The 23,179-nt window shown below is 34.3% G+C and overlaps 1 protein-coding gene across 6 annotated transcripts in view; it reads right to left on the bottom strand.

Moving 5' to 3' along the window:
- Window positions 1-23,179, bottom strand: part of ZDHHC21 (zinc finger DHHC-type containing 21) — a 45,343-nt gene that overhangs the window by 4,738 nt on the left and 17,426 nt on the right. For all 6 annotated transcript variants that reach the window (XM_023755549.1, XM_006090686.3, XM_023755550.1 and 3 more), the window contains 2 exons: window positions 20,052-20,190; window positions 5,312-5,428 (listed from right to left, as the gene is read on the bottom strand). In XM_023755549.1, the coding sequence (XP_023611317.1) occupies window positions 5,312-5,428; window positions 20,052-20,190 (256 nt within the window). The remainder of the gene's footprint in view (window positions 1-5,311; window positions 5,429-20,051; window positions 20,191-23,179) is intronic.

Here is a 23,179-nt window from a genome sequence, read left to right as displayed (position 1 = left end):
GCTCAGTGGATAGAGCGTCGGCCTGCGGACTCAAGGGTCCCGGGTTCGATTCCGGTCAAGGGTATGTACCTGGGTTGCGGGCACATCCCCAGTGGGAGATGTGCAGGAGGCAGCTGATCGATGTTTCTCTCTCATCGATGTTTCTAACTCTCTATTCCTCTCCCTTCCTCTCTGTAAAAATCAATAAAATATATTAAAAAAAAAAGGTGTCCTACCTAATAAGATTATATCTAAAGTGTGTATGGGGGGAGGGGGGGCTGGGGGGGGGGAGTTCCTAGCAGAAAATAAGAGGGAGGTATTCATTGCCTACTAGAAAAGTTGGGAGGGAGAGGGGCAAAGAGGAAGAATTTATCACCAGAAGTTTCCTGGTTGACAGACCTGAGAATTTAGTCCTCTTGAAATAGATACTTTGATGATACAATCCATCCAATTAATTTGTCCTGCTTTGAGTTCATTCTCACCAACACTTTACCATATATGTTGTCACAGGGAAGAAGAATGTAAAGAGTCCTTTGACACACCTGACAATCTCCTTTATATCTATAACTATCACTTTTAAGTCTGGAAGCAAGAATCACTGCTTCTCGGCCTCATTAACTCTGGAAACATTTTCGATTAGTAATAATTGCACCTCGGATAAACCTCATTAGCTATGCTACTGCCACTGTGCAAAGCTTACGAACATGTTCAAAATGGAGTTTCTAGACCTGCCAAACTGAAGACTTGAAATACTAAGAACATTCTATCTGAAAGCCTCCCTGAAGACAATTCAATCTTACCTCAGTCATCGCCTGCACTCTTTGCTCTTATTATGCTTCTAACGCTGTTGTACATACCTGATTCTGTGGATTTAAATTGAACTAATGAACTATTCAAAAAAGTTTTTCAGAACTAGAGATTGTATACCTGTTTTATTTATTACTAACTTCTACTAATTCTAAGGTAAACCTTTGCTTGGCTTTCTAGCACCTCTGATCCACATACGGAGAGCAAAAAGGTCATTTAACTTTGCATCTTCCATAGCATCTACTAGTATGTATTGTTCCAAGTGAGTACTGAATATATGTTTGCAGCACTAAACAAACTGAACATGGACAGAAATAGCATGATTCCTTAATTTTAATTTATATCAGCAGTGCAAAGAGAAAGCATTTCCTGATACTATCAGCTCTTTCCCCTCCTCTGAAGCCAGAACTCATGCTATTCCTCATTTGAAATAAATGGTTCTTTAAGCATCCATCTCCAACAGAGGGCCAGCTATATAGTTTATCAGAAATCTGAAATTCACATAAGGATTTAATCTATCATGGAACTAAAGTGAGAGGACAGGAGATCTTACATGTATATAGTCACTGAAAATCTCTTTCCAAAATAATTCCCGTACTTCTTTTCGGGCTATATAAAACCTTAAGGAAGTTACTAAAAGTCTGTATCTCAATTTTCAAATAATAATACTTACCTCATAGGTCTTTTACAGTGACTAAAGTAGTTAATATACATTAGAGCCCTTAATAACTCCTCAATAAATGGTGGTCATTCTTATTTCATATTGCCTACTAAACACTTTCTAAAAAGGCTTGGAAATACAATATCTCAATTATATCAGGATGCAACTTTTAAAAATTGTTTAAATAAAAGCGTGGTTTTTAAAATGACCAGGACTGTGGGTGACTATACTAATAAAATCCAATCTAGTTGAAAACCAAGTACTAAGTACATAAGCCAAGATTCATTTACTCATTAATCCATCTATCAAAAATTTACTAAGTAACTATTATGACACAGTCCTTAGCATCAGGAGCTTACAGGCTAGTGAAATCAGTCAAGTTTACAAGAAATAATTATACAGAAACACAGAGGATTCCAGAGAGGATGATCACACACACTAATATATTGTATAAATAAGCCTTATACTAAGCACTGGAAACAGCTGAAAAATTATGTTTGTGATCAACACATAAGGTTTACTATTCGTACATTTTTAATACAAAATTCTACTTTCAGTAGGATTTTTGGTTATCAATAGAAGTAAGATGAGCAAATGTGCTCCTTTGGCTGGGACATGGAGAGTAACTAACCTAATGATGGAATATGACAGAGAGAAGATCTACAAGGTACTATAAATAAGTTTCTGTTTTCTCCAATCCTATAATGTTTTAAAATCAGATTAAGATCCGATGTGTGGACAATTGCAAGTAAAAGGAAAACTCGTAAGTGTTTAGCCTCCTAACCAAATAAAAACACGTCTATTTAATCACTCATAATGCTTTAAGAAAATTAAAATGCACTATTCCCCTACACTATTACACAAATAGATTTAAATTGTTTTCCATATTTGCAATGCCGGTTTGGAGTTGAGTAAACCAAACATAATTTGTACAGAGATTGTACTGAATGCTGCTAATTCACCACATTGACTCAGTGGGATACTTGGCAAAATTTAACTATAAGGATTAATAATCTCAGAACTACATTTCTGGGTATATATTAAAAGGCAGGTAAACCCACTAACTGTCTGCTAATGAGAATGTTATTTAATAGATAATCTCATTTAAACTAATTTAACATTGTGAACATAAGATACTTTTCATGGCATAATATAACCAAGTCAAAATTAAGTTACCCCTGCATTGTAATTCTTTCTGTATTTATTTAGGTAACCGTGAGCCAGTACTGGGGCGGGGTAGGGGAAAGACATTTTCCCCTTTTAACTGGAAAAGCTCTGCTTTAAGCTACCTTTAGCAATTCAAGCAGAGTCCAAAATAGTACCTGTGAGACAAAAGCAAAAACTCAATTTTTTCTTTGAGAACTTAAAGCCTTTTCCAAAACTGCAAGTAAATACATCTTCCCCACCCTACCCCAAACCTCACCACAACTGAGAAAAACACTAAGCCCCAGAGACCCCACCAAAAGCTTAATCTATTACATAAACTCCACGGTGCCCAGAAAACAAAAATGCCTGTATACAACATTCAGAGAAACTGTCAGAGCACTGTCACACGTACAATAGCTCACTGTCAGAACCTCGCCAGAAGCGCTGGGCCAGCTGTTACTGCACTTCTTGATTAACTCTCTCCAAGCCCAGTGACTGGAAACATGACTGACACAATCACCCAGCACCATTAGTATTGGTGGTTGTCAGATGGACACTATTCTTGGCTGTGTGTGAACTACTGCTCAATAAGAAATTCTGACATCAATTACACTAATAACTGCCATCACTACCCATTTCATTCAGAAACAGGAAAAAAAAGACTAAACAGTCTAAGTAAGGAAAAATTAGAATAATCTGTTCCCTAAATAACGCTTTAAAGTTGATTGCTTTGAAAACACTTTAACTTCAATATTAATTTTAGTAAAAATAGACAAGCACATATATTTAAATCCTGTTTAAAATTAAATCTAAAAATAATCAAAGGTAATCCTTTAAAATTGGGCTTAAGATCAGTCTAGTACACAGAAACATCTGGTTGTGTTGACTTTTAACCTTGGAAATTGATTAGAAATCCACTATTTTTAAATTTAAGTAATTTCTAATTATTTTATCTTATTCACTAAAATTTGTTAAAAATACCAGTAAACGAATAACAATCAAACAAGAAAACCCGTTAATTTAATTATAAGCAAATCTTGGTTAAAAGCATTTTAAAATTAATAGGGTGTTAATTTTCACATATGAACTACAGACTGGAAATTGAGTCCGTTAAATCTGAAGTCCATTAAATCGAGGTCTGCAAAATCGAGGGATTACTGTAATTGTGAATTACTTTATGATTGAATTACTACACTATAAGCACTTTATAATGAATCGCCAACGTTTGTTAGTGTATTTTTTATTATAGTCAAAACCTCATTATGGTTTTGACTTTCATTTCCTTTATGACTAATGATGTTGAGCATCTTTATATGTATTTATTGTCCATTTGTATATATTCTTTGAAGAAATTCCCATGTAGATCCTTATCCCATGTTTTAATTAGAATGTCTTTTTATGATTGAGTTATAAGAGTTCTTTATATACTCTATATACAAGTCTCTTATCAGATACATGATTTGCAAATATTTCCCCCATTCTGTGAGCTGTTTTCTCACACACACCCCCACTTTCTTAATAATGTCCCTTGAATCACAAAAGTTTTGAGTAAGTCCAATTTATCAATTTTTTTCTTTGGTCATTTGCCCTTTTGGTGTCATATTTAAGATAGTACTGCCTAACCCAAGACTTGCTCCTATGTTTTCTTCTATGAGTTTTATAATTTTTATAATTTCAGATCTTACATTTAGGTATATGGTCCATTTTGAGTTCATATACTAGTATGTCCATGGCGTGAGGTAAGGGTCTAATTTTACTCCTTTGCATGTGGATAGCTAGTTGTCCCAGCAGCATTTCTTTGAAAAGACTTTACCTTCCCCCATTAAACAGTCTTGGCACCTTTATTGCAAATAATTGTCCATAAGGATATGTGTATACTTCGGATCCTCGATTCCATTTCATTTATCAATATGTCTATCCTTATGTTGGTACCATACTTTCTTGAATACTATTGCTTTATAGTAAATTCTGATGTGTTTTTTTCTTACTATACATTTCTTTCATTGAATACATTCTGATAATCACTTAAGTTTTCATATATAATACATACATTATATATAGTATAATAATGAAGATCTTTTTTAAATTACATGTTTATTTACATATAATTAAATAGTCTCTACAGGATGTGTAGAGAAAGGACTGTGCATTTTAAATTTTCAGACACTGATAATTTGTTCTTCAAAAAGGATATACCAATTTACACCCCAACCAATATATGAGAAAGTGTTTACCCTACATCTTCTGCAATGCCATGTATTGTCAAACTTTTAAGTTCTTATCAATATTTCTCACACTCTTTGATCTTTTCTGTTGTGCTAAATCCCATTTAGCTAATATGTACATGCAAAAATAAGATTTAATTACTAATAAAATGTTTCTATCAGTAACTCCATTTCCACAAAGTAGTGTTTTTTGTAATATAGAAAACAATAATTGCACACTGACCCTGATCAACAGGGGAGAGATTACTTATGGAATCTACAGCTATATAAAAATAGTTTATGCTAAATTTTAAAGGCAGGATGAAAAATTGTATGTATACTCTGTACACTATTATAACTACTTTAAAATTACACAGGCTTCTGAAAATGGGGATAAATGACTCTGGGTAATTTTCTCCTCTAATTTCTAAACTCTCTGTAACATTTTAGAATTAAGTTCATACTTAGGGAATATGTTCATAAATACAATATTTTACATTAAAAATATACTTACTGTGATGATGCCAATTAGTTGAGTATAAAAGAGTCCAGTTATTCCAACTAACATAGTAATGCCCATAAAGGCAGCTAGTCTCATTATGGCCAATTCATGTCTAACAATAAAGAGGTCCTATAAGAAGAAAAAGAAAGTCTTAAAAACAATTCAAAAGTTACTTATGTAGTTGCAATAATAATCAAGAATTGAGCCGTAACATTTCCCCCCTTATTATCTATGTATTTATTTACTTATCCTCACTCGAGGCTATGTTTTTATTGATTTTATAGAGACAGGCAGGTAGAGAGAAAAACCTTAATGTGAGAGAAATACGGATCAGTTGCCTCCCATATGCAACCTGACTGGGATCGAACCAACAACCCGGCATGTGCTCCAACAGGGAATTGAACCCACAACATTTTGGTTTACAGGATGATGCTTCAACCAACTAAGCCACTGGCCAGGGCTCTCCTTATTATCTTAAAAGAAATACTCTTCCCTTTGGAGATGATTTCATTTAATCAATATATATTTTTAAATTTCAAAGCAGCAAGATTAAAAATAGGATTTTACTATTCTATTGTGCCAAAAAGCCTCAACCCAAAGGATGCTAATCAGCCATGCATGTTTATTATTTATAGCAAAAAACCTCCAAAATACAAAACAGATGGTATAGAATCACTGGTTCCACAAAAGTAAATTTTACTATTGCACTGCAAAAACCCTTAAGATCAAGTGACCAAGTAACTGAGATTATATTATGTAACTTAGTCAAAATGGGGGGGAAGCAAATTATAGGATCATATGGATAGTTCTCTTCAGCCTCACTTCATTCATTCAACCATCTACTCACCTAACCAGCATTGCAAACACTCTGCTATATAGAAAAATGATAAAAATATAGTCCGTGCCCTCAAGAAATATGCAGTTTATTCAGAGAGACAGCCCAACTTTGCAAAACACAATATGATCTATAATAATAAAAGCATAATGTGCTAGTTAGACTGGACGTCCTTCCAGAGGACCTTCCGGACGAAGCCGGGGCTGCGAGGGAAGCCTGGATCCCGGGTGCCTGCGGGTGGCCGGAGGGAAGCCTGGGTCCCGGGTGCCTGCGGGTGGCCGGAGGGAAGCCTGGGTCCCGGGTGCCAGAGAGAAGCCAGTGGGAAGCCCGGGTCCCGGGTGCCAGAGGGAAGCCAGTGCTGGCACCCGGGGGAAGAAAGCCCTACTCTTGCACGAATTTCATACATCGGGCCTCTAGTATACTATAAGAGAGATGCATGCACAGAGGACTACAGAAACATAGAGAAATGCCTAGACAGGAAGGGAAATGGAAATGCTGTGAAAGAAAGTTGATTTTCTAGTTCAGGGCATCAATGTAAGGGTCTTAAAAGTTACCAAAAAAAAAAAAACTGGTAGGAAAATGAGGGGCAGCATTTCACGTGCCCTCACTGTTACCAACCAAATATGCCAGAGGAGTGAGAGAGAATGAAAGAATAAGACTTCTCCCAGAAACCTGTTATTGCTAAACTTTGATATAAAATGGCTACAGTGGATAAAAGCAAGAAATGAATGGGAAGGATCCCCCAAACATAACCAACCACACACTTTATAATATTGGTTCAGGTTATGGTTTAAAGGTATTCTGGTAGCAATAATGAAAGCCAGGAGGCCATTGAACATAACGCACTTGCTTGAAACCAAAGAACTGATGTTTTCCTGTGTATCACAGTGATCACCCACCACACTCCAGCAGAACTCCGATTCCACTCCCAAATTACCCAATTCATTAGCCTGGAAAAACTCAAAATACACCAAGACACTTAACGTGGTATGTAGCATTATGTTAGGCAGTCATTTTAAAGGCTCAGTCATTTTAAAGGCTCAGTAAAAAGAGCCTACGCAGAATCCTTACAAACATGTAAAGAGAACAAGATGGGGCAACAAATCTAACAAGTTCTGCTATTTGGAAACACAAATATGTTCCAACATGATTAAGCAATAATTTGAGCATAGCAAGCATTTGAGCATAGCAAGCATTTTGTCTTTGCTTATGCATGATTTTACCTGTAGAAACCCTAGATCAGTGATGGCGAACCTATGACACGCGAACTCATTTTTTTGGTTGATTTTTCTTTGTTAAATGGCATTTAAATATTTAAAATAAATATCAAAAATATAAATCTTTGTTTTACTATGGTTGCAAATATCAAAAAATTTCTATATGTGACACGGCACCAGAGTTAAGTTAGGGTTTTTCAAAATGCTGACACGCTGAGCTCAAAAGGTTCGCCATCACTGCCCTAGATGAACGCAAAAAACTGCAGCCAGCTAAACCAAGCCATATAGGAATACTCAAAACACACACATACCTCCAGTCACTTACCAGCTACCTCAGTTTATCATGAGCCACACTCATCTACATGTTATTACAACTTACCCTCCAATTTCAGGTGACCCTCTTCCCGTCACTTCACAACTCACACAATGCAACCTTTCCAATGTCCACTTCTCCAAGAAAACTTCGGGTATCTTTTAAGGTAAAGTGCCGTGTTCATGATAGTATTTATGTATTTCTTAAGTATTTAACATGTATAAAACTATGCTGCTGTTTCTTTTAGGTTCCTACGCTTTTAAGTGTCACTGACAACGTTTTTGAGTGTTGTGCCTCAAATTTCCCATAAGCCCTGTGGTTTTCACTGCATGATTTACACAGTGGAGTGAATTTTAGGAATACAAAAACTGTGTTACAATAGAGGTTACTGTAATAAAAATACAATGTATGCCCAAATAAAATGCATCCCTTCTTCTCCCAGTGAAAAAGAGTTAAAAAATTTTTGCCAACCAGAATTTATAAGTGTAGGGATGAAGATGAGACTAAAATTTCTGCTTATACTATCATTTATTCATTTGGTTATACATTTATATTGGAGAGTACTTAAAAAGATACTTTAATTTCATTTGAAATTGCTGTTTTGTGTTCCACATTTACACATACATGGCCACAGTGTGAGTCTGTCTGTTAGCACAGTTCTCCAGAGCACAGCACCTTTACTTCCATCTTACTTGTGTGTGTGTGGGGGGGGGGGGGTGTTTTTTTTCGATATAGGATTTTTTTAGTCCAATAATTGGCTTGGGAAAATTTATCACAAAAACCCATTTACTATTCAAGATCTTGACTACACAATCAGTGTTGTGGCTGAATTGTCTCTCCTAACACAATTCAGAATGTCATTGTATTTGGAGACATGGCCTTTAAAGTGGCGACTAAGTTAAAACGAGGCCTTCAAGGGGAGCACTAATCCAATCTGACTGGTGTCCTTACAAGAAGAGGAAATTTAGAAACAGAGACACCAGGAACGCTCATGCACAGAGGAAAGACTATGTGAGGACACAGCGACCAGGTGGCCATCTACAAGCCAAGGAGAAAGGCCTCCAGAGAAACCAAACCTGCTGACACCTTGATCTTGGACTTCCAGCCTCCAGAACTGTGAGAAAATGCATTACTGTGGTTTAAGCCTCCCAGTCTCTGGTATTTTGTTCTGACAGCCCTAGCAAACTAACATAATAACTATTTATTTTCATTTCTTCTCATTTGTTAAGAAATGTGCTTCTATTCAGATAAATGCATAAAACATAAGTCCAGGTTAGAGAAAAGTGATGCCACCGTTTCAAGAATGAGAACATTTGAAACCACATAGAGGCTTGCCTCTGTGCATTCCTTCCCCATCACTCTCCCTCATCCCTACCCTATAGGGAAAGGTTACTGATTCATTCTTCATACATTTTGGATACTACAATGTTACAGTTGCATATTGCAAATATCTTTTCCTATTCTGAGTATACCTTTTCACTGTCTTTATGGCATCTTTTAATAACCTCAAGTTTCTCACTTTAATACAGTCCAATTTATCAATCTTTTCCTCTAGTGCTTTTTCTTTCCTGTTCAAGAAATCTTTCCGAACCTGCAGGTAATGAAGATATTGTCCTATATTAACTTCTACAGCCTTTGAAAACTTTACAGTTTTACCTTTCACATTTAGGTCAATAATCTACCTAAGGTGATGTTTACACTTTTGAGCAGTGAAACATAGGGGTCTCAATTTATCTTTACTATGTGGAAACCCAGTTGTTCCAGGTCAGATTATTTAAAAAGCTGCCCTTCCCTCAGAGATCACAGGTCAAGCATCCATACATGCATGAGTCTGATGTGGGCTCTTTCTTCTGTTCTCTTGGTTTGTTTGTTTATCCCTATACAAATGACATATATCTTAGTTACTATGGCTTTGTAATAACACTCCATACCTAGTAAACCAAGTCATCCCATCTTGTTCTTTTTCAAGAATGTCTTGGTTATTCTAAATAAATTATATTTCCATGAATTTTTTAAATTAGATTTTCAAGTTCTAACACACAATCAGACATGCACACAAAAACAACAATATCTCCATGAAGCTTCACAATTTCCCCCTAGAGATCTTATACTTTTTCTGTCAGGATTATTTCAGGAACTTCCTGTTTCTTGATTCTATTATAAATGGTCTTGCTATTAATTTCATTTTCTGAAGAAGTGCTTGTTAGCACACAGAAATAGAATTTTTTAAAATACTGATTTGTAGTCACACTTCTTAAACATTCTAAAAAATCCAAGAAGATCTAAGGATAAATCATTTGCATAATCATATCATCCAAGAGTAATGAGAGTTTTATTTCTTTCAGAAGTTACACTTTTTTATTTCTCTTGCCTCACTTCACTGGCTAGAATTCTTAGCACTGTGTTTATTAACAATGGTGATAGGGGGCTTAGTGGGATCAATGTCTTCATTTATTATAAGGTTTCTGTGTTCCATTCGTCACTAAAAGCACAGACATATATTGAAACACAGAATTGGCAATTGTTTGAACAGGGTATTCTTAAACTGTTTTCCCCCTACAAATATAAAATAAATATATATCTGACCTTATTCCTTCCAAGCCAAAAAAAAGGGGGGGGGGGTGAAATGTTACCAAGGGACAATCTCACTAGCATTTCAGGATACATTAACAAAAAGCCAAATTAACTTCATACTAGCGTTAAATATAACTTTCATTTTGTATTCATCTTAAATCCACACTATTCTTGGCTATTCTTGCCTACTCTTGTCAAAAATCCAAAATGTTAAATACGTATTTCAGCAATCATAGCCATTCTAAAGTGACCGGGATGAATAAATGACCTTAGATACCAAAAAAGAAAAAAAAACACCCAAAGGATATTGAGTAAAGCCTAAAATATTTTTACAAATAGCAATAATAACAGAAGCATTCAGTATACATTAAGATTGATTATATAAAATATTAAAATAAATTATAAAGGGATTTATCAATATGCAAGCTATCTGCAACCAGGTCTAGCTATTTCTATTCTTTATTAGCCAAAAAACTAGGCAAATAATTCTGTGACATGGTTAGATATCTGACTTCAAATCCTTAGCAACACTATTAGATATGAGCTCATTGGAATAACAATAATGTATCTTCCTAACTGAAAAGCTGGCTGGTCTGCTAAATAAACATTATTTATTTTCCTCTTTTGAATATTGGCAGCATGTCCTTTATTGAAATTCTCTCCCTTCCTTCCTCCTTCTGTCACTCCCCATAACATTAAATGCAGTTGGTATATTAGTTTTTGGACCTTACATAAAAGTAGGTATAAGATAATCAATTAGAAATTATCTGAATCTATTTCATCTAAAAACAATTGAAAAGATGTAACTTTAGAACTAAAGTGGTATGCCATAAATGGTTAGTTGCATAATCTCTACATTAACAGCCACAATTAATTCTTTTTAAAAATCTCTTTTTCTCATGTGGAAAGATAGTATTGTCTACAATATGTGATTGCCAGCAGGTACATATTTTAACAATATTTTTAACCTACTAAAATGCCTTTATAAGATGTTTATCTTGTAAAGTTTACCTTTGTATTAGATAAAGTAGTAGATTGGTCACCTCAATAAAAAATGAAAGCAGCAAAGTATAAATTTGGCAATCAGGAGCTTTCTCTGAAGCGCAGATTTTGTGCTGCTTGAGAATTTTCTAATTGTTTTTAAAAGAGCATTGCTACAATAATATAGGTAAAGAAGTTGCCCAGGAGAAAATGCAAAAAGTGGAATAGCAACTTGGTACAATTGAAAGAACAGTAACTTAGAGAAAAAAAGAAATGGGCCTAAATAACACCTCTGCCCAGTGAAAATCCTCTGATTAAACAAATTATTGGACCTCTTTGAATCTCAATCACTTATATGTACAAAAGGAACCTACTCCTTATCCTCAGGAATATTTTAAGTAAGTCGGCATTTTTCACTCCTCAAAGGCTTACAAATCCATTAATAATATAAGGTAAAAATTCTGAAATGTATGACTAGTGAAATAGTTACAGAACAACACATTAATGAATTTTAGAAAGTATATTCTTTAAGTATAGTGATACCTTCCTTCACATTTAATGTGAAGGAAGGTATCACAGTGTGGCTCAGTGGTGGAGCGCTGGCCCTGTGCTCTGAAGGGTCAAGAGTTCAATTCCCAATAAGGGCACGTACCTGGGTTGTGGGTTTGTTCCCCAGCCCGATTGGGGTGCATAAAGGAGGCAACTAATTGATGTGTCTCTCTCACATCAATATTTTTCTCTTTCCTGCTCCCTCCCTTCCACTCTCTCTAAAAATAATAATAATAAAAATCAATGGAAAAATATCTTCAGTTGAGGATTAATAACAACAAAAATCTCATGGTTGATGAGTCTCTCATTTAAAAAAAACAAAACAAAAGAAAAACTTTAGCCTTAGCCAGTTTGGCTCAGTGGATAGAGTGTCAGCCTGCGGACCAAAGGGTCACAGGTTTGATTCCGGTTAAGAGCACATACATGGGTTGCAGGCTCCTCCCCGGCCTGGGCCCTGGTTGGGGCTCATGTAAGAGGCAACCAATTGATATGTTTCTCTCACATCAATATTTCTCTGTCTTTTCCTCTTTCTTCCACTCTCTTCAAAAATCAAAGGAAAAATATCCTCGGATGAGGACTAAAAAACAAACAAAAAAAACTTCAAATTTCTAAATTGGTTTTGGTAAACAATTAGCATGCAATAAAGTGGAATACACTATTATAATTTAAAAATATATCAAGAGACCAGGCACTTGCTTATAAACACTTAAGACAACTATGTGAAAAATAATCAAATATGGACCCCGATCAAGGAAAATTCATTTCTTTAATATCCATCTCTTTTATTTATTGAAAATGCCAAATCACTCTCCAAATGACAGGTTTCTGAAATCTTCAAAATGATTTTCCTACCAATAACTAAGCAAGACATTAGTTTCAGGAGAGGTTGTAAGTGAAATTTAATATTATATTGGCATTACACATGCAAACGATAGTCAAACTAATTTAACATATTATCTGAAAAACTTTTCCAATTATCTCAAAGCTTATACTCTTTATTGATTTTAAAGTCTGTGATTCTAACAAAAAATATTTAATTTATCCCATTTATTTAGAAAGACACCTATACCTTAAGTTTCTGAAATTTTTGTACATATGAATGAATTTTTGTCTTATTATTGAGAATTTTGAGATATTTTTAAGGTACTATTTATAAAGAAAATAGTAATACTAATTCTCCTTAGGTTCGTAGGCCTCTTTTAGTAGAAGACAGAATGTATATAATATTTACAGCTTAAAAATAAATCCTTATTTTGGGCATTGAGTCATGATGAATAAATTCCTTATCTCAATACCTGCTACTACCTCTCCATCATTAAAGGATATATTAAAGTATCTCCTCAAAATTTCACATGGCAAAAACATATATATCCTTAAAAATCCATGATAGGTGGATATTTTAAAGTACATATTAAGAAGAAATCTAAAAAAGCATTAAGTTACTCTAAAAACAAACAGTCGGGCAGTTGCAAAGCAATTAAAACAATTCAGCATAGAAAGAACTCGCCTGAAAAGAAAATGCTGAGAGAGACCTAGAAGAAAATCAAGGGTCCCAGTCCCTCCTTTCCCAGAGCCTGTGAACAGCCTGCTTTCTTTCAACTTTCTCTTTCCCATGAGCCTAACCAGAATGTACCAGTTTTCTACTGAATACAGGTTAAGTGTCATTACAACAAAGGTTAAAGGGCAACTCATTTTTTTCTTTGTTTAATGAATAAACATGTTCACCTTAAAACAAAAGTAAAATTTGAGTTAACACTTTCTTTTCCCATCTAGACAATAAGCACTCTGGTTTAGAATTTAGAGATGGGCTACAAAAGATACTATGCTGCCATCTACCTACCTGAAAGGGTATAAAGAAAAATGTAGACCAAAGCTTTCCCTTCCCCTGGCTGACAGAAAAATACAGGGTCAAAGTCTATGGCATGCTCTAACTATACTATTACTGCCACAAGAAAGATGCACACTGATCATTAATACAATCTCCAAAGATAGCTAGGGACACTGGGGATCTTTATGCCATATCCCAAATAATGAAAAGAGTAACAACGAGAATGAATAAGATTTCTAACACTAAGCCAACTTTACAAACAAAGCAAAGTACTTTGGTCGTTTCATAGGAAAATGACAGAGACACAGGCAATGACTCAGAAAAAAGTGTATGAGGCAGGATTGTTTGAAGACTATTCCAATATAAAAATGTATTTTATTTTTGTTTGTTAATCCTCACCCGAGGATATTTTTCCATTGATTTTTAGGGAGAGTGGAAGAGAGAGGGAAAGACAGAAAGAAACATCAATGTGAGAGAAACACATCAATTGGCTGCCTCCTGCACAAGCCCTGACCAGGGCCTAGGCAGGGGAGGAGCCTGCAACCAAGGTACGTGCCCTTGACTGGAATCGAACCCAGGACTCTTTGGTCCACAGGCCGACTCTCTATCCACTGAGCCAAACTGGCTAGAGCTAAAAATTTATTTTTAAAAATGTTAATGGTGCTCTAGCTGGCTTGGCTCAGTGGATAGAGCATCGGCCTGCAGACTGAAGGGTCCCAGGTTCGATTCCGGCCAAGGGCACAGGCCTGGGTTGCAGGCTCCATCCCTGGTGTGGGGTGTGCAGGAGGCAGCCGATCAATGATTCTCTCTCATCATTGATGTTTCTATCTCCTTCTCCCTTCCTCTCTGAAATCAATAAAGAAATATATTTTTAAAAAAATGTTAATGGTGATGTTTGTACTGAAATTACTGATAATTTTTTTTGCTACCTTTCTATAAATGCCATCCTCAAAAGAATTGCTACTATAAACACAATGTTCTATTATTTAGTCTTAGAAATATATGCTACAGTATTATAGAACAGATCTGATCTTAAAACCAGTTATTCCAATTATTGTCTCAAGCCTTTTATTGTTCCCTTATCCAGCAACAACTTCCTTCATGTCTCCATCTGGTTAATCTCTACCTATACTATAAAGTCCATCACAAGCCTCATTCCCTACAGCACAACAGTTCTCAACCCTGATGGCCAGAGAATACTGCTCCGCACCACTCCCCAGGGTACTATTTACAGACTCTGACTGAGTGTTGCCTCCCGGAGTTGTAAAGTTAGGCAGCACTGATTAGAATCTCTTGGGAAGAAACGTTTAAACAAAACGCTAGTGCCAATAACACCTATGAGGGAAGAGATTGTATGAGACTAACCCTCCCAATAAGAACAGAAATAAAAGCCAGATAAAATCTATTGAAAAATAAACTGCTTGACTGAAGACACTGGAAAATAGCCAAACTAACTAGGCCTTAAAGGGCCAACATCCCAGAGAGAGTAAAAATGCATTAAGGTGATTCATACATTCTGCACTGCTTTATTACCTTAAAGTACTTGGCAATTCATAAGCGGTACTTATGACAGATTGAGTAAAAATGGAGGCTCAGAGCTCTCTCTGCACTATCACAGAGCTGGGAAAATAAGAAGGCACAACCTACATTAAGCACCTAAGTTTTTTAGCTGAGAGTCCTGAAGGACTACGTTATAGGAGAAAAGGCAAACTGAAACGAGTCTTTCACGAAAACAAACCCAATAAGCATAATTCCTTACAAAATCTTAATAAATGCAATAAACGTCATCATCAAAAGAACTGCAGTATTAAGACCAATGTTGTTATTTAGCTTTAGAAGTGTTTGTTATATATACACTGCTGACTGAATCAAGATGAACTTTCTCCTATTGCTTGTCCAAAAAAAAAGGAGTAAACTAGAAAAAAAAGAACCAAGCCAAAAGTTAGAAAGAAATGACTAAGAGCAGAAGTAAATAAAATAGAGACTTAAAAGATGAGAAATAAAGGAAACTAAAAGCTGTTTTTTTGAAAAGATAAACAAAAAAGACAAACATTTAGCTATACTCACTCAAAAAAAAAGAGAGAACTTAAATAAATAAAATAAAAAATGAAAAGGAAACATTACAAATGATACCATACAAATACAAAGGATCATAAAAGACTACCATGAAAATTACATACCAATAAGTTGGACAGAAGAAATGAATAAATTCCTAGAAACATGAAAGCCATCAAGACCAAATCATAAAGAAACAGCAAATTTAAACAGACCAATTACTAAGGAGACTGAATCAATTATCAAAAACCTCCCAAAAAAGAAAAGTATAGGACCAGATGGCTTTATTGGTCAATTCTGCCAAACATTTAAAGAAGAATTAACACCAACCCTCATTAAACTTTTCAAAAAAATTAAAGAGGAAATACTTCCATAATCATGTTATAAGGCCAGTATTTACCTAATACCAAACCTACATAACAGAAGAGCCAACATTCCTGATGAACAGAGAGGCAAAAATCTAAAATATATCAGCAAGCCACATTCAACAACACATTAAAAGAATCATATACCATGATCAAGTGGGATTTAATTCCAAAGACGCAAAGATGCTTTAACATCTGCAAACCAAGCAATGTGATTTACTACATTCACAAAATGGAAGACAAAAATCATATAATCACCTCAACAGATGCAAAAATAGCACTTAATGAAATTCAACATCCATTTATGACAAAACTCTCAAAAAACTGGGTATACCAGGAACATACTTCAACATAATAAAGGTTAGATATGACAAGCTCACAGAAGCCTCATACTTAATGGTTGAAAGGCCAAAAGCTTTTTTTTCTAAAATCAGGAAAAGACAAGGGTGCCTACTTTCACCACTTTTATTCAACATAGTATTGGAAGTCAAAGCAATTAGGCAAGAAAAATAAAATAAAAGGCCTCCATATTAGAAAGGAAAAAATAAAATTATTTCTATTTATAGATGACATATTGTATAGGAAAAAACAAAGATTCTACCAAAAAATTATTAGCACTAGTAAACAAATTCAGTAAAGTTACAGAAGACAGAATAAATACATTAATATCAGCTGCATTTCTATGCACTAAAAACTATGAGAAAGAAATATTAAGACAACAGTCCTGTTTTCAAATAAATCAAAAGGAATAAAATACTTAGGAATAAGTTTACCTAGAAGGTGATAGATCAGTACAGTGAAACCTATAAGATATTGATGAAAAAAAAATGAAGATACTAATAAATGAAAAGCTATTCCATGGATTATATTAAATTCTAGGGGCCCAATGCATGAATTCGTGCACCTTGAAAGGAACTGTGGGCCACGAGGCTGCAGTAGGCACAGAGGCTGCCAGGAACAGGGAGAGGTTGTTAAAAGGGTAGTACAGTAAGGTCTGAGGATCTAATGTAAAACATGGTCTCCAGGCTTACTTATATAATAATTCTGGTCCTAGAATTTAGCTTTGCTCTAGTAAACTAAAGTAGTTTAGAAACAACAATAATAAACATTCTATTTTTATGAATTTAACTTAGTCCAACAAAATTGTCTTTTCTTATATTGGGCAACATATGGTAAAGTTCTCCATATATCTAACTTGATAATATATGAATCACTTCATGATTCAGAGAATATATCAAAAACAAGGTTAAAACATACTAAATTCTTCAATATGACTTTGGAAATGTCATAACATAACCTCTTTGGGTTTCAATTTCATTATGTCTAACATGAAAGTAATTATGAAAGCACCCTACTTAATACATTAAGGATACTTGGTTTAGAGAACAATTCCTGCTCAACACTACTAGAATATCTGTCAATTTATAATTAGAACTATTTATAATTTATTGCTTATTATTTAAGATGCTTATTTACAACCAACATGAGCTAGCTAATTATTTAATTTCTATTTGATAAACCTATTGGTTAACGTTCTTATGATTTCTTAAAATTAAAAATCACCTGTATTGCTTCTATGATTGACTGCTTTAAGGAAAATCTGATTTGAATTTTCAAAACCCAACTTATACTCATTTTATCGTTTCCTCCTAGATTTTTAATCTCTTAATAAACTTTTACTATGCTGCTAGTCTTCTATCAACATCCATTAAAAATGTAAATTGGTAGTAATAATTTTTCCAGAGTTTCTACCTTTCATTTGGAAAGAAAATTGTATTTTGTAATTTCAAATGTCTAATCCTTCGATTGAGTATTACCACTCTATTCTTATTTGGTATTGGAACTTCTTTAGTCTATGGTAAATTTCCCAGTAATGTTTTTAAACAGCCTAAAAATAAGCCAAAGATAAATTGTCCCTTCCTTCTGAGAGCTTTCACCAAAATCAAATGTAACATAAATTAAATATATATTATATACAAGGTACTTTTACATGTGTTATCTTATTTAATCTCATAATAATTTACATTTTTTAGAAAAAAACAACATTGCAATTTCAGGAAGATTAAACGATGTGTCAAAGGTTATACATATAATAAGAAATGCCAGGCATTGATCCTAGGTATATCTGTTTACAAAGCCAAGATCATTCCACTACGAGGGGTTGGCAAACTCAGTATAAAGATCCTAATAGTTGCCCTGGCCAGTGTGGGCTCAGTTGGTTGGAGCATTGTGCAGTATATCAAAAGGTCATGGGTTGATTCCAGATCAGGGCACATACCAGGTTGTGGGTTTAATCCTGGTCATGGTGCATGCAGGAAGCAATTGATCAATGTTTCTCACTCTCTCCATCCCTACCTACCGTCCTCTTTCTCTCCCTTCTCCCTCCCTTTCTCTCTAAAATCAATAAAATAAACAATTTTTTTAAAAATAGGTAGAGGGTCTAATTTAACCCAAGGTCCATAGTTTGCCAATTCCTCCAAGATAAATCAATGCATTCCCTCCTAGAGAATTTCTATTAGCTTTTCATTAACAGCAATAAATTTTCTCTCTCACTGTTAAAAAAATTATGACCTTAATCTTACTGGGCAATTTTATTTTAATGCTTTCCTTATTAGGCTCAATTATTTGAAACAGGTTACTCTTGGGGAACTATGTACAACCTTTTACAAAGTCTAAATACAGTACCAATCAGATCAGAAATTATTCTACAAATAAGATGAAATATTCCTAAAACTATATATAGTACTGGCATACACAAAATAGTGTGAAAATATCAATATTTAAAGTTCCCAAACTGAACTTTTTTCAGTTACTTGTATATAATTTCAGTTGCTCAATTATCTGTATTTAATAAGCATAATCAGAGCCCAGAAACAGTAACAAATGTCCTTTTAATTACATAAAATGTGTACAAGAAATATAAATATATAGAACTTAAAGACCTTCTCTCCCTTATTCCAAAATTTAATTATGTGCACCACCAGTGAACTTGTTATTTTTAATATAAAAGATTTAAATAATATAAATAAGAAAAATTTCCTATCAAGATTTTTCTATCTTCCTCTCTCCTCCCCTTTCTTCCTCACATGCACATTTGCACACCTGTGCATTCTCGCTTGCTCGCTCTCTCTCTCACACACACACACAATTATTTTAAAAACACAATCAAAGTCTAAGTGACATACAATATGAGACTCAAAAACCAGCTCTATAAGAAAGCACACAAGGTAAGATTCAGAAAACACAAAATCAGGTTCAAATCCCAGCTCTCCAACTAAAACCAGTTGAATAATTACTTCTTAGCTTTGTGCCTTTAACAACTACTAATTAAAAGTCTGTTAGTCTACTTCCTCATCTATGAAAGTGGGCAAAAATTGTACTCACCTCAAGTGGTGGTTATGAGTATTAGAGTGAGAACTAAAATGACAAGCCATAGCATAGTGTTGATATATATAGTCAAGGGCTTAAAACTCCTAGTTGCAGCTATTACCAATACCACCACCTCTGACACTATTTTGGGCAAGTATTATTAACATCTGTTGTATTTCCTCTACAGAGCAAGAAAAGTACTGTCTTTCCTCAAATGATATATATAACAACTTTCTGAAGCATCCTACAAATTCTTATAATTATTACATTATATATTGTTCAAAGTTAGGGGGAAAAGTTTTTTTCTCAATAATTTAAAGTTCCTTTGAAAAACTTTAAAATATTAAAGTCTGTTTTTATTCCTGAAAAGAAACAAGTGTTTCTCATTATTGTAGATATTTTAAACCAAAACATATACTGTATATCAAAAGATCTATTACATTGCTTTTTAAAGAAAGTCATTCAACACTAATAACCATAAATGGATCTGGTTAAAAGGTAATGTCCGATTAGGGTCTACTTTCTCAATCCCAATATATCTTAAAATCCATTAATTTTGGGTTTATTTTTATTGCTTTTGTTTTCAATCTTCTGAACATAAAGGAAACATGTTAATAACTGTATGCTATAGCTGCTCTAACATTAGTGAATATAAACATTTCTTACCAAGTTACGCTTTTTTAATGGAAGAAAGTAATAATAGTGGCAGAAAGAAAACATCAGTGCATAGCAAGTAAGAAGTTCAGTGTAGAAACACAATTGCAGAAAAAGCCAATGATTATCTTCACCAACACAATTGTTAATCCTGAAGAAAAAAAATAAAAAGAAATTAAACTTTAGTAAGATGTTAATTTCAGAATTGGTAAAAATAAACACAAAAGAACTTCCTATATGGGTAACTTCATGGAGACAGACTAACATCACTCAAACCTAAAAGCAAACAGTACATAGGAAAAGATATAATATCTGTAAAGCACTTTGTACTTTACAAAGGAAGTCCATATATATGATTCTTCTATATCAGAACCACCCCGTGAGGCAGGAAGAGCAGATGTGAGAACAGGAACAAAAGAGTTAAACTTGCCAGAGCTGTACAGTTAGAACTTAAGACACTTGCCAAAGCAAGTACAGTTAGCGATGAAGAAAACAAGAACCTTCTCCTATACAGTGCTCTTCTATGAAGCATTCTAGCTTCGAGAGCAATTTGAATGATGTGAAGTAAAATAACTTAATCCTGCCACTCTGACATAACTGCAAAGCATTCACTATTCTTCTTACTTTTAAAAGCTATCCTTGGTTGCTAAAAATAGACATATATCCAAAACTACTTACAGATTCTTAGAGCTACAATTCCAGCAACACAATAGTGAACCATAACTAGGAAAAAACGATTAATGTCATAATCCCCAAAATTTCAAAGCTAATGCAAGCTAAATGTTTTTTTGTTTCAAAATTTATTGTACCCAAATTTTCAAAATATTTTACAATTCCAGGTGAAAACCCTAGTTCAGAACTATAAGTTACCCTGTACAAATGTTTTTATTTCAATATATTATACTGGCACTGTTTTGTGGTGTGTTTTTTTAGAAGAATGTTTTTTAGTTTTTGTTGGGGTTTTTTTTTGGTATATATTTTTATTGATTTTTGGAGAGAGGAAGGGAGAGGGAGAGAAAGATAGAAACATCAATGATGAGAATCATTGATCGGCTGCCTCCTGCACACCCCCTACTGGGATTGAGCCTGCAACCCAGGCATGTGCCCTTGACAGAAATCGAACTCAGGACCCTTCAGTCCTCAGGCCAATACTCTATCCACTGAACCAAACCAGCCAGGGCACTGGCACTGTCTTTAAAAAACTATATAATAGGTTCAATTCCTAACTAAAATTGTTTTAAAAGTGTATTGCTAAAGTATTTTTTAAAATCAGATATAGAACTGAACTGAACAGAAAACCTTGCAGAGGCATTCCTTAGACTTAAGAGCTCATTCTTTGTTAATAAATGTCTTGTGTTTTGTTACAAGCAGGGCTATCAAAAAGTGTTTATATATGCACTCTTCAACAGAGACTGCTTGAAAGATGACGTTTCCTTGTCCTATCCTTCCCGTCCCCCTAAATTTGAGAACAACTGCTATGATACTGGCATTTTTCTTAACCAGAGAGCTTTAAGAAGCACTAAGGTTCTTAGTTTATAGGTATAAGAGTTCTTTTGGTAACAATTATACTACATAGAAAAAGTGATCAGATCCAGATCAGAGAAAATCTTATGGTGACTTGAGAATTGACCTCCAAATCTAAAGCTTTAGGCAGTTAGAACAATGCCGTTTCTGAAAACAACAAAAATTCTCTTTTCTTCCAATTTACACTGTATAGTTTCCCTCATTCTGAGTATCTCAACAACATTCTATTAGGAAATTAAATCATAAAATCCCTAAATCTATTCAGGCCCATGGTCTACCCTCTTTTCCTATCTTCCAACTCTTTCTTCTTCCACTCTTCTTCCCAATATTCTGAGAAGTTGACTAAATTGGAAGCAAGAGGCCTAGAAAGAGAACTCACCACAATCTTTGAGTTTAGGCTAAACAGCACTTTATTTTGTCACTGAGTTAATCTTTATTCTTTAAAAATAAATAAAAAATATCACTAATCTCTATAGTACCAAAATATTTCCTTATTCACTGTTTATGTTTTTAAGCTTAAACTATATTGCAGTCTTTTAAAAGGAAGTATCAATATCCAACTGTATATGAACATTTATTATATTTTTAGTTAATCAAAAACATTGCTCTAAAAAGTGTATAAAATTGAGTTTTTCAGTGTGATTACCACTTACCAGTTTACCTAGCTTTTATTAATCTATTATTATTATAATTATAAAGAGATCACTGAATTATAGAAAACACTCGAGGATTAACCTGTATAAATTCTAGGCACATTTTTAAAGACCAACTATGTGTTACAAACTATACTATCTTATTGATTAAATATATAGAGTAACAAAGTGCTTTTATCTAAAAGTGCTTTTTAGCCCTAACCGGTTTGGCTCAGTGGATAGAGCGTCAGCCTGCTGACTCAAGGGTCCCAGGTTCGATTCCGGTCAAGGGCATGTACCTTGGTTGTGGGCAACATCCCCAGTAGGGGGTGTGCAGGAGACAGCTGATCGATGTTTCTCATCAATGTTTCTAACTCTCTATCCCTCTCCCTTCCTTTCTGTAAAAAAATAAAATATATTTTAAAAAAATAAAATAAATAACAGTGCTTTTTATCTACTTAAATAATCAGTTTATAGTAAAACCTAAATTTCCACTAAAACCTTGCTAATAACTTGTGCTATCAAAATAAGTTATCAACAAGTAAGGGAAACGCTAAATTGATTAGCATTACTAGACAAAGCTAAACTCTTCCCTCGAGTCAACTTTAGATATAAGCAGTTATAAATTTAACAAGCCTGCTATATAGTTAACTTTGTATATATGCATGCATGTATGTACAAACATAAACATAGATGTAGAGATATGTTTATAGAGTGCTACACTACACCAGTTTAAATATTTATACAGTTATCCCATGCTAGAACAACATTTAAATACAATACCTTGTTCACAGATTTTTGTGACAGCTTTGAAATGAGATACAATGCAGAATTCTCACAGCATTTGTTTTAAAAATTCTATTTTTCAAGTAAACATTTTCTTTAAATATTACAAGAGAGCCCCCTATTGACCAAAAATGTTGGCTGTTCAGCAGAATTAGCTGATTTCCACTTACACACATCCAGCATGTATGTAATGTTAAT

The sequence above is a fragment of the Myotis lucifugus genome, unplaced genomic scaffold (assembly GCF_000147115.1).
Source record: "Myotis lucifugus unplaced genomic scaffold, Myoluc2.0 scaffold_79, whole genome shotgun sequence".
In the NCBI taxonomy this organism is placed as follows: Eukaryota; Metazoa; Chordata; class Mammalia; order Chiroptera; family Vespertilionidae; genus Myotis; species Myotis lucifugus.
This window is presented reverse-complemented; position numbering and strand designations above follow the sequence as displayed.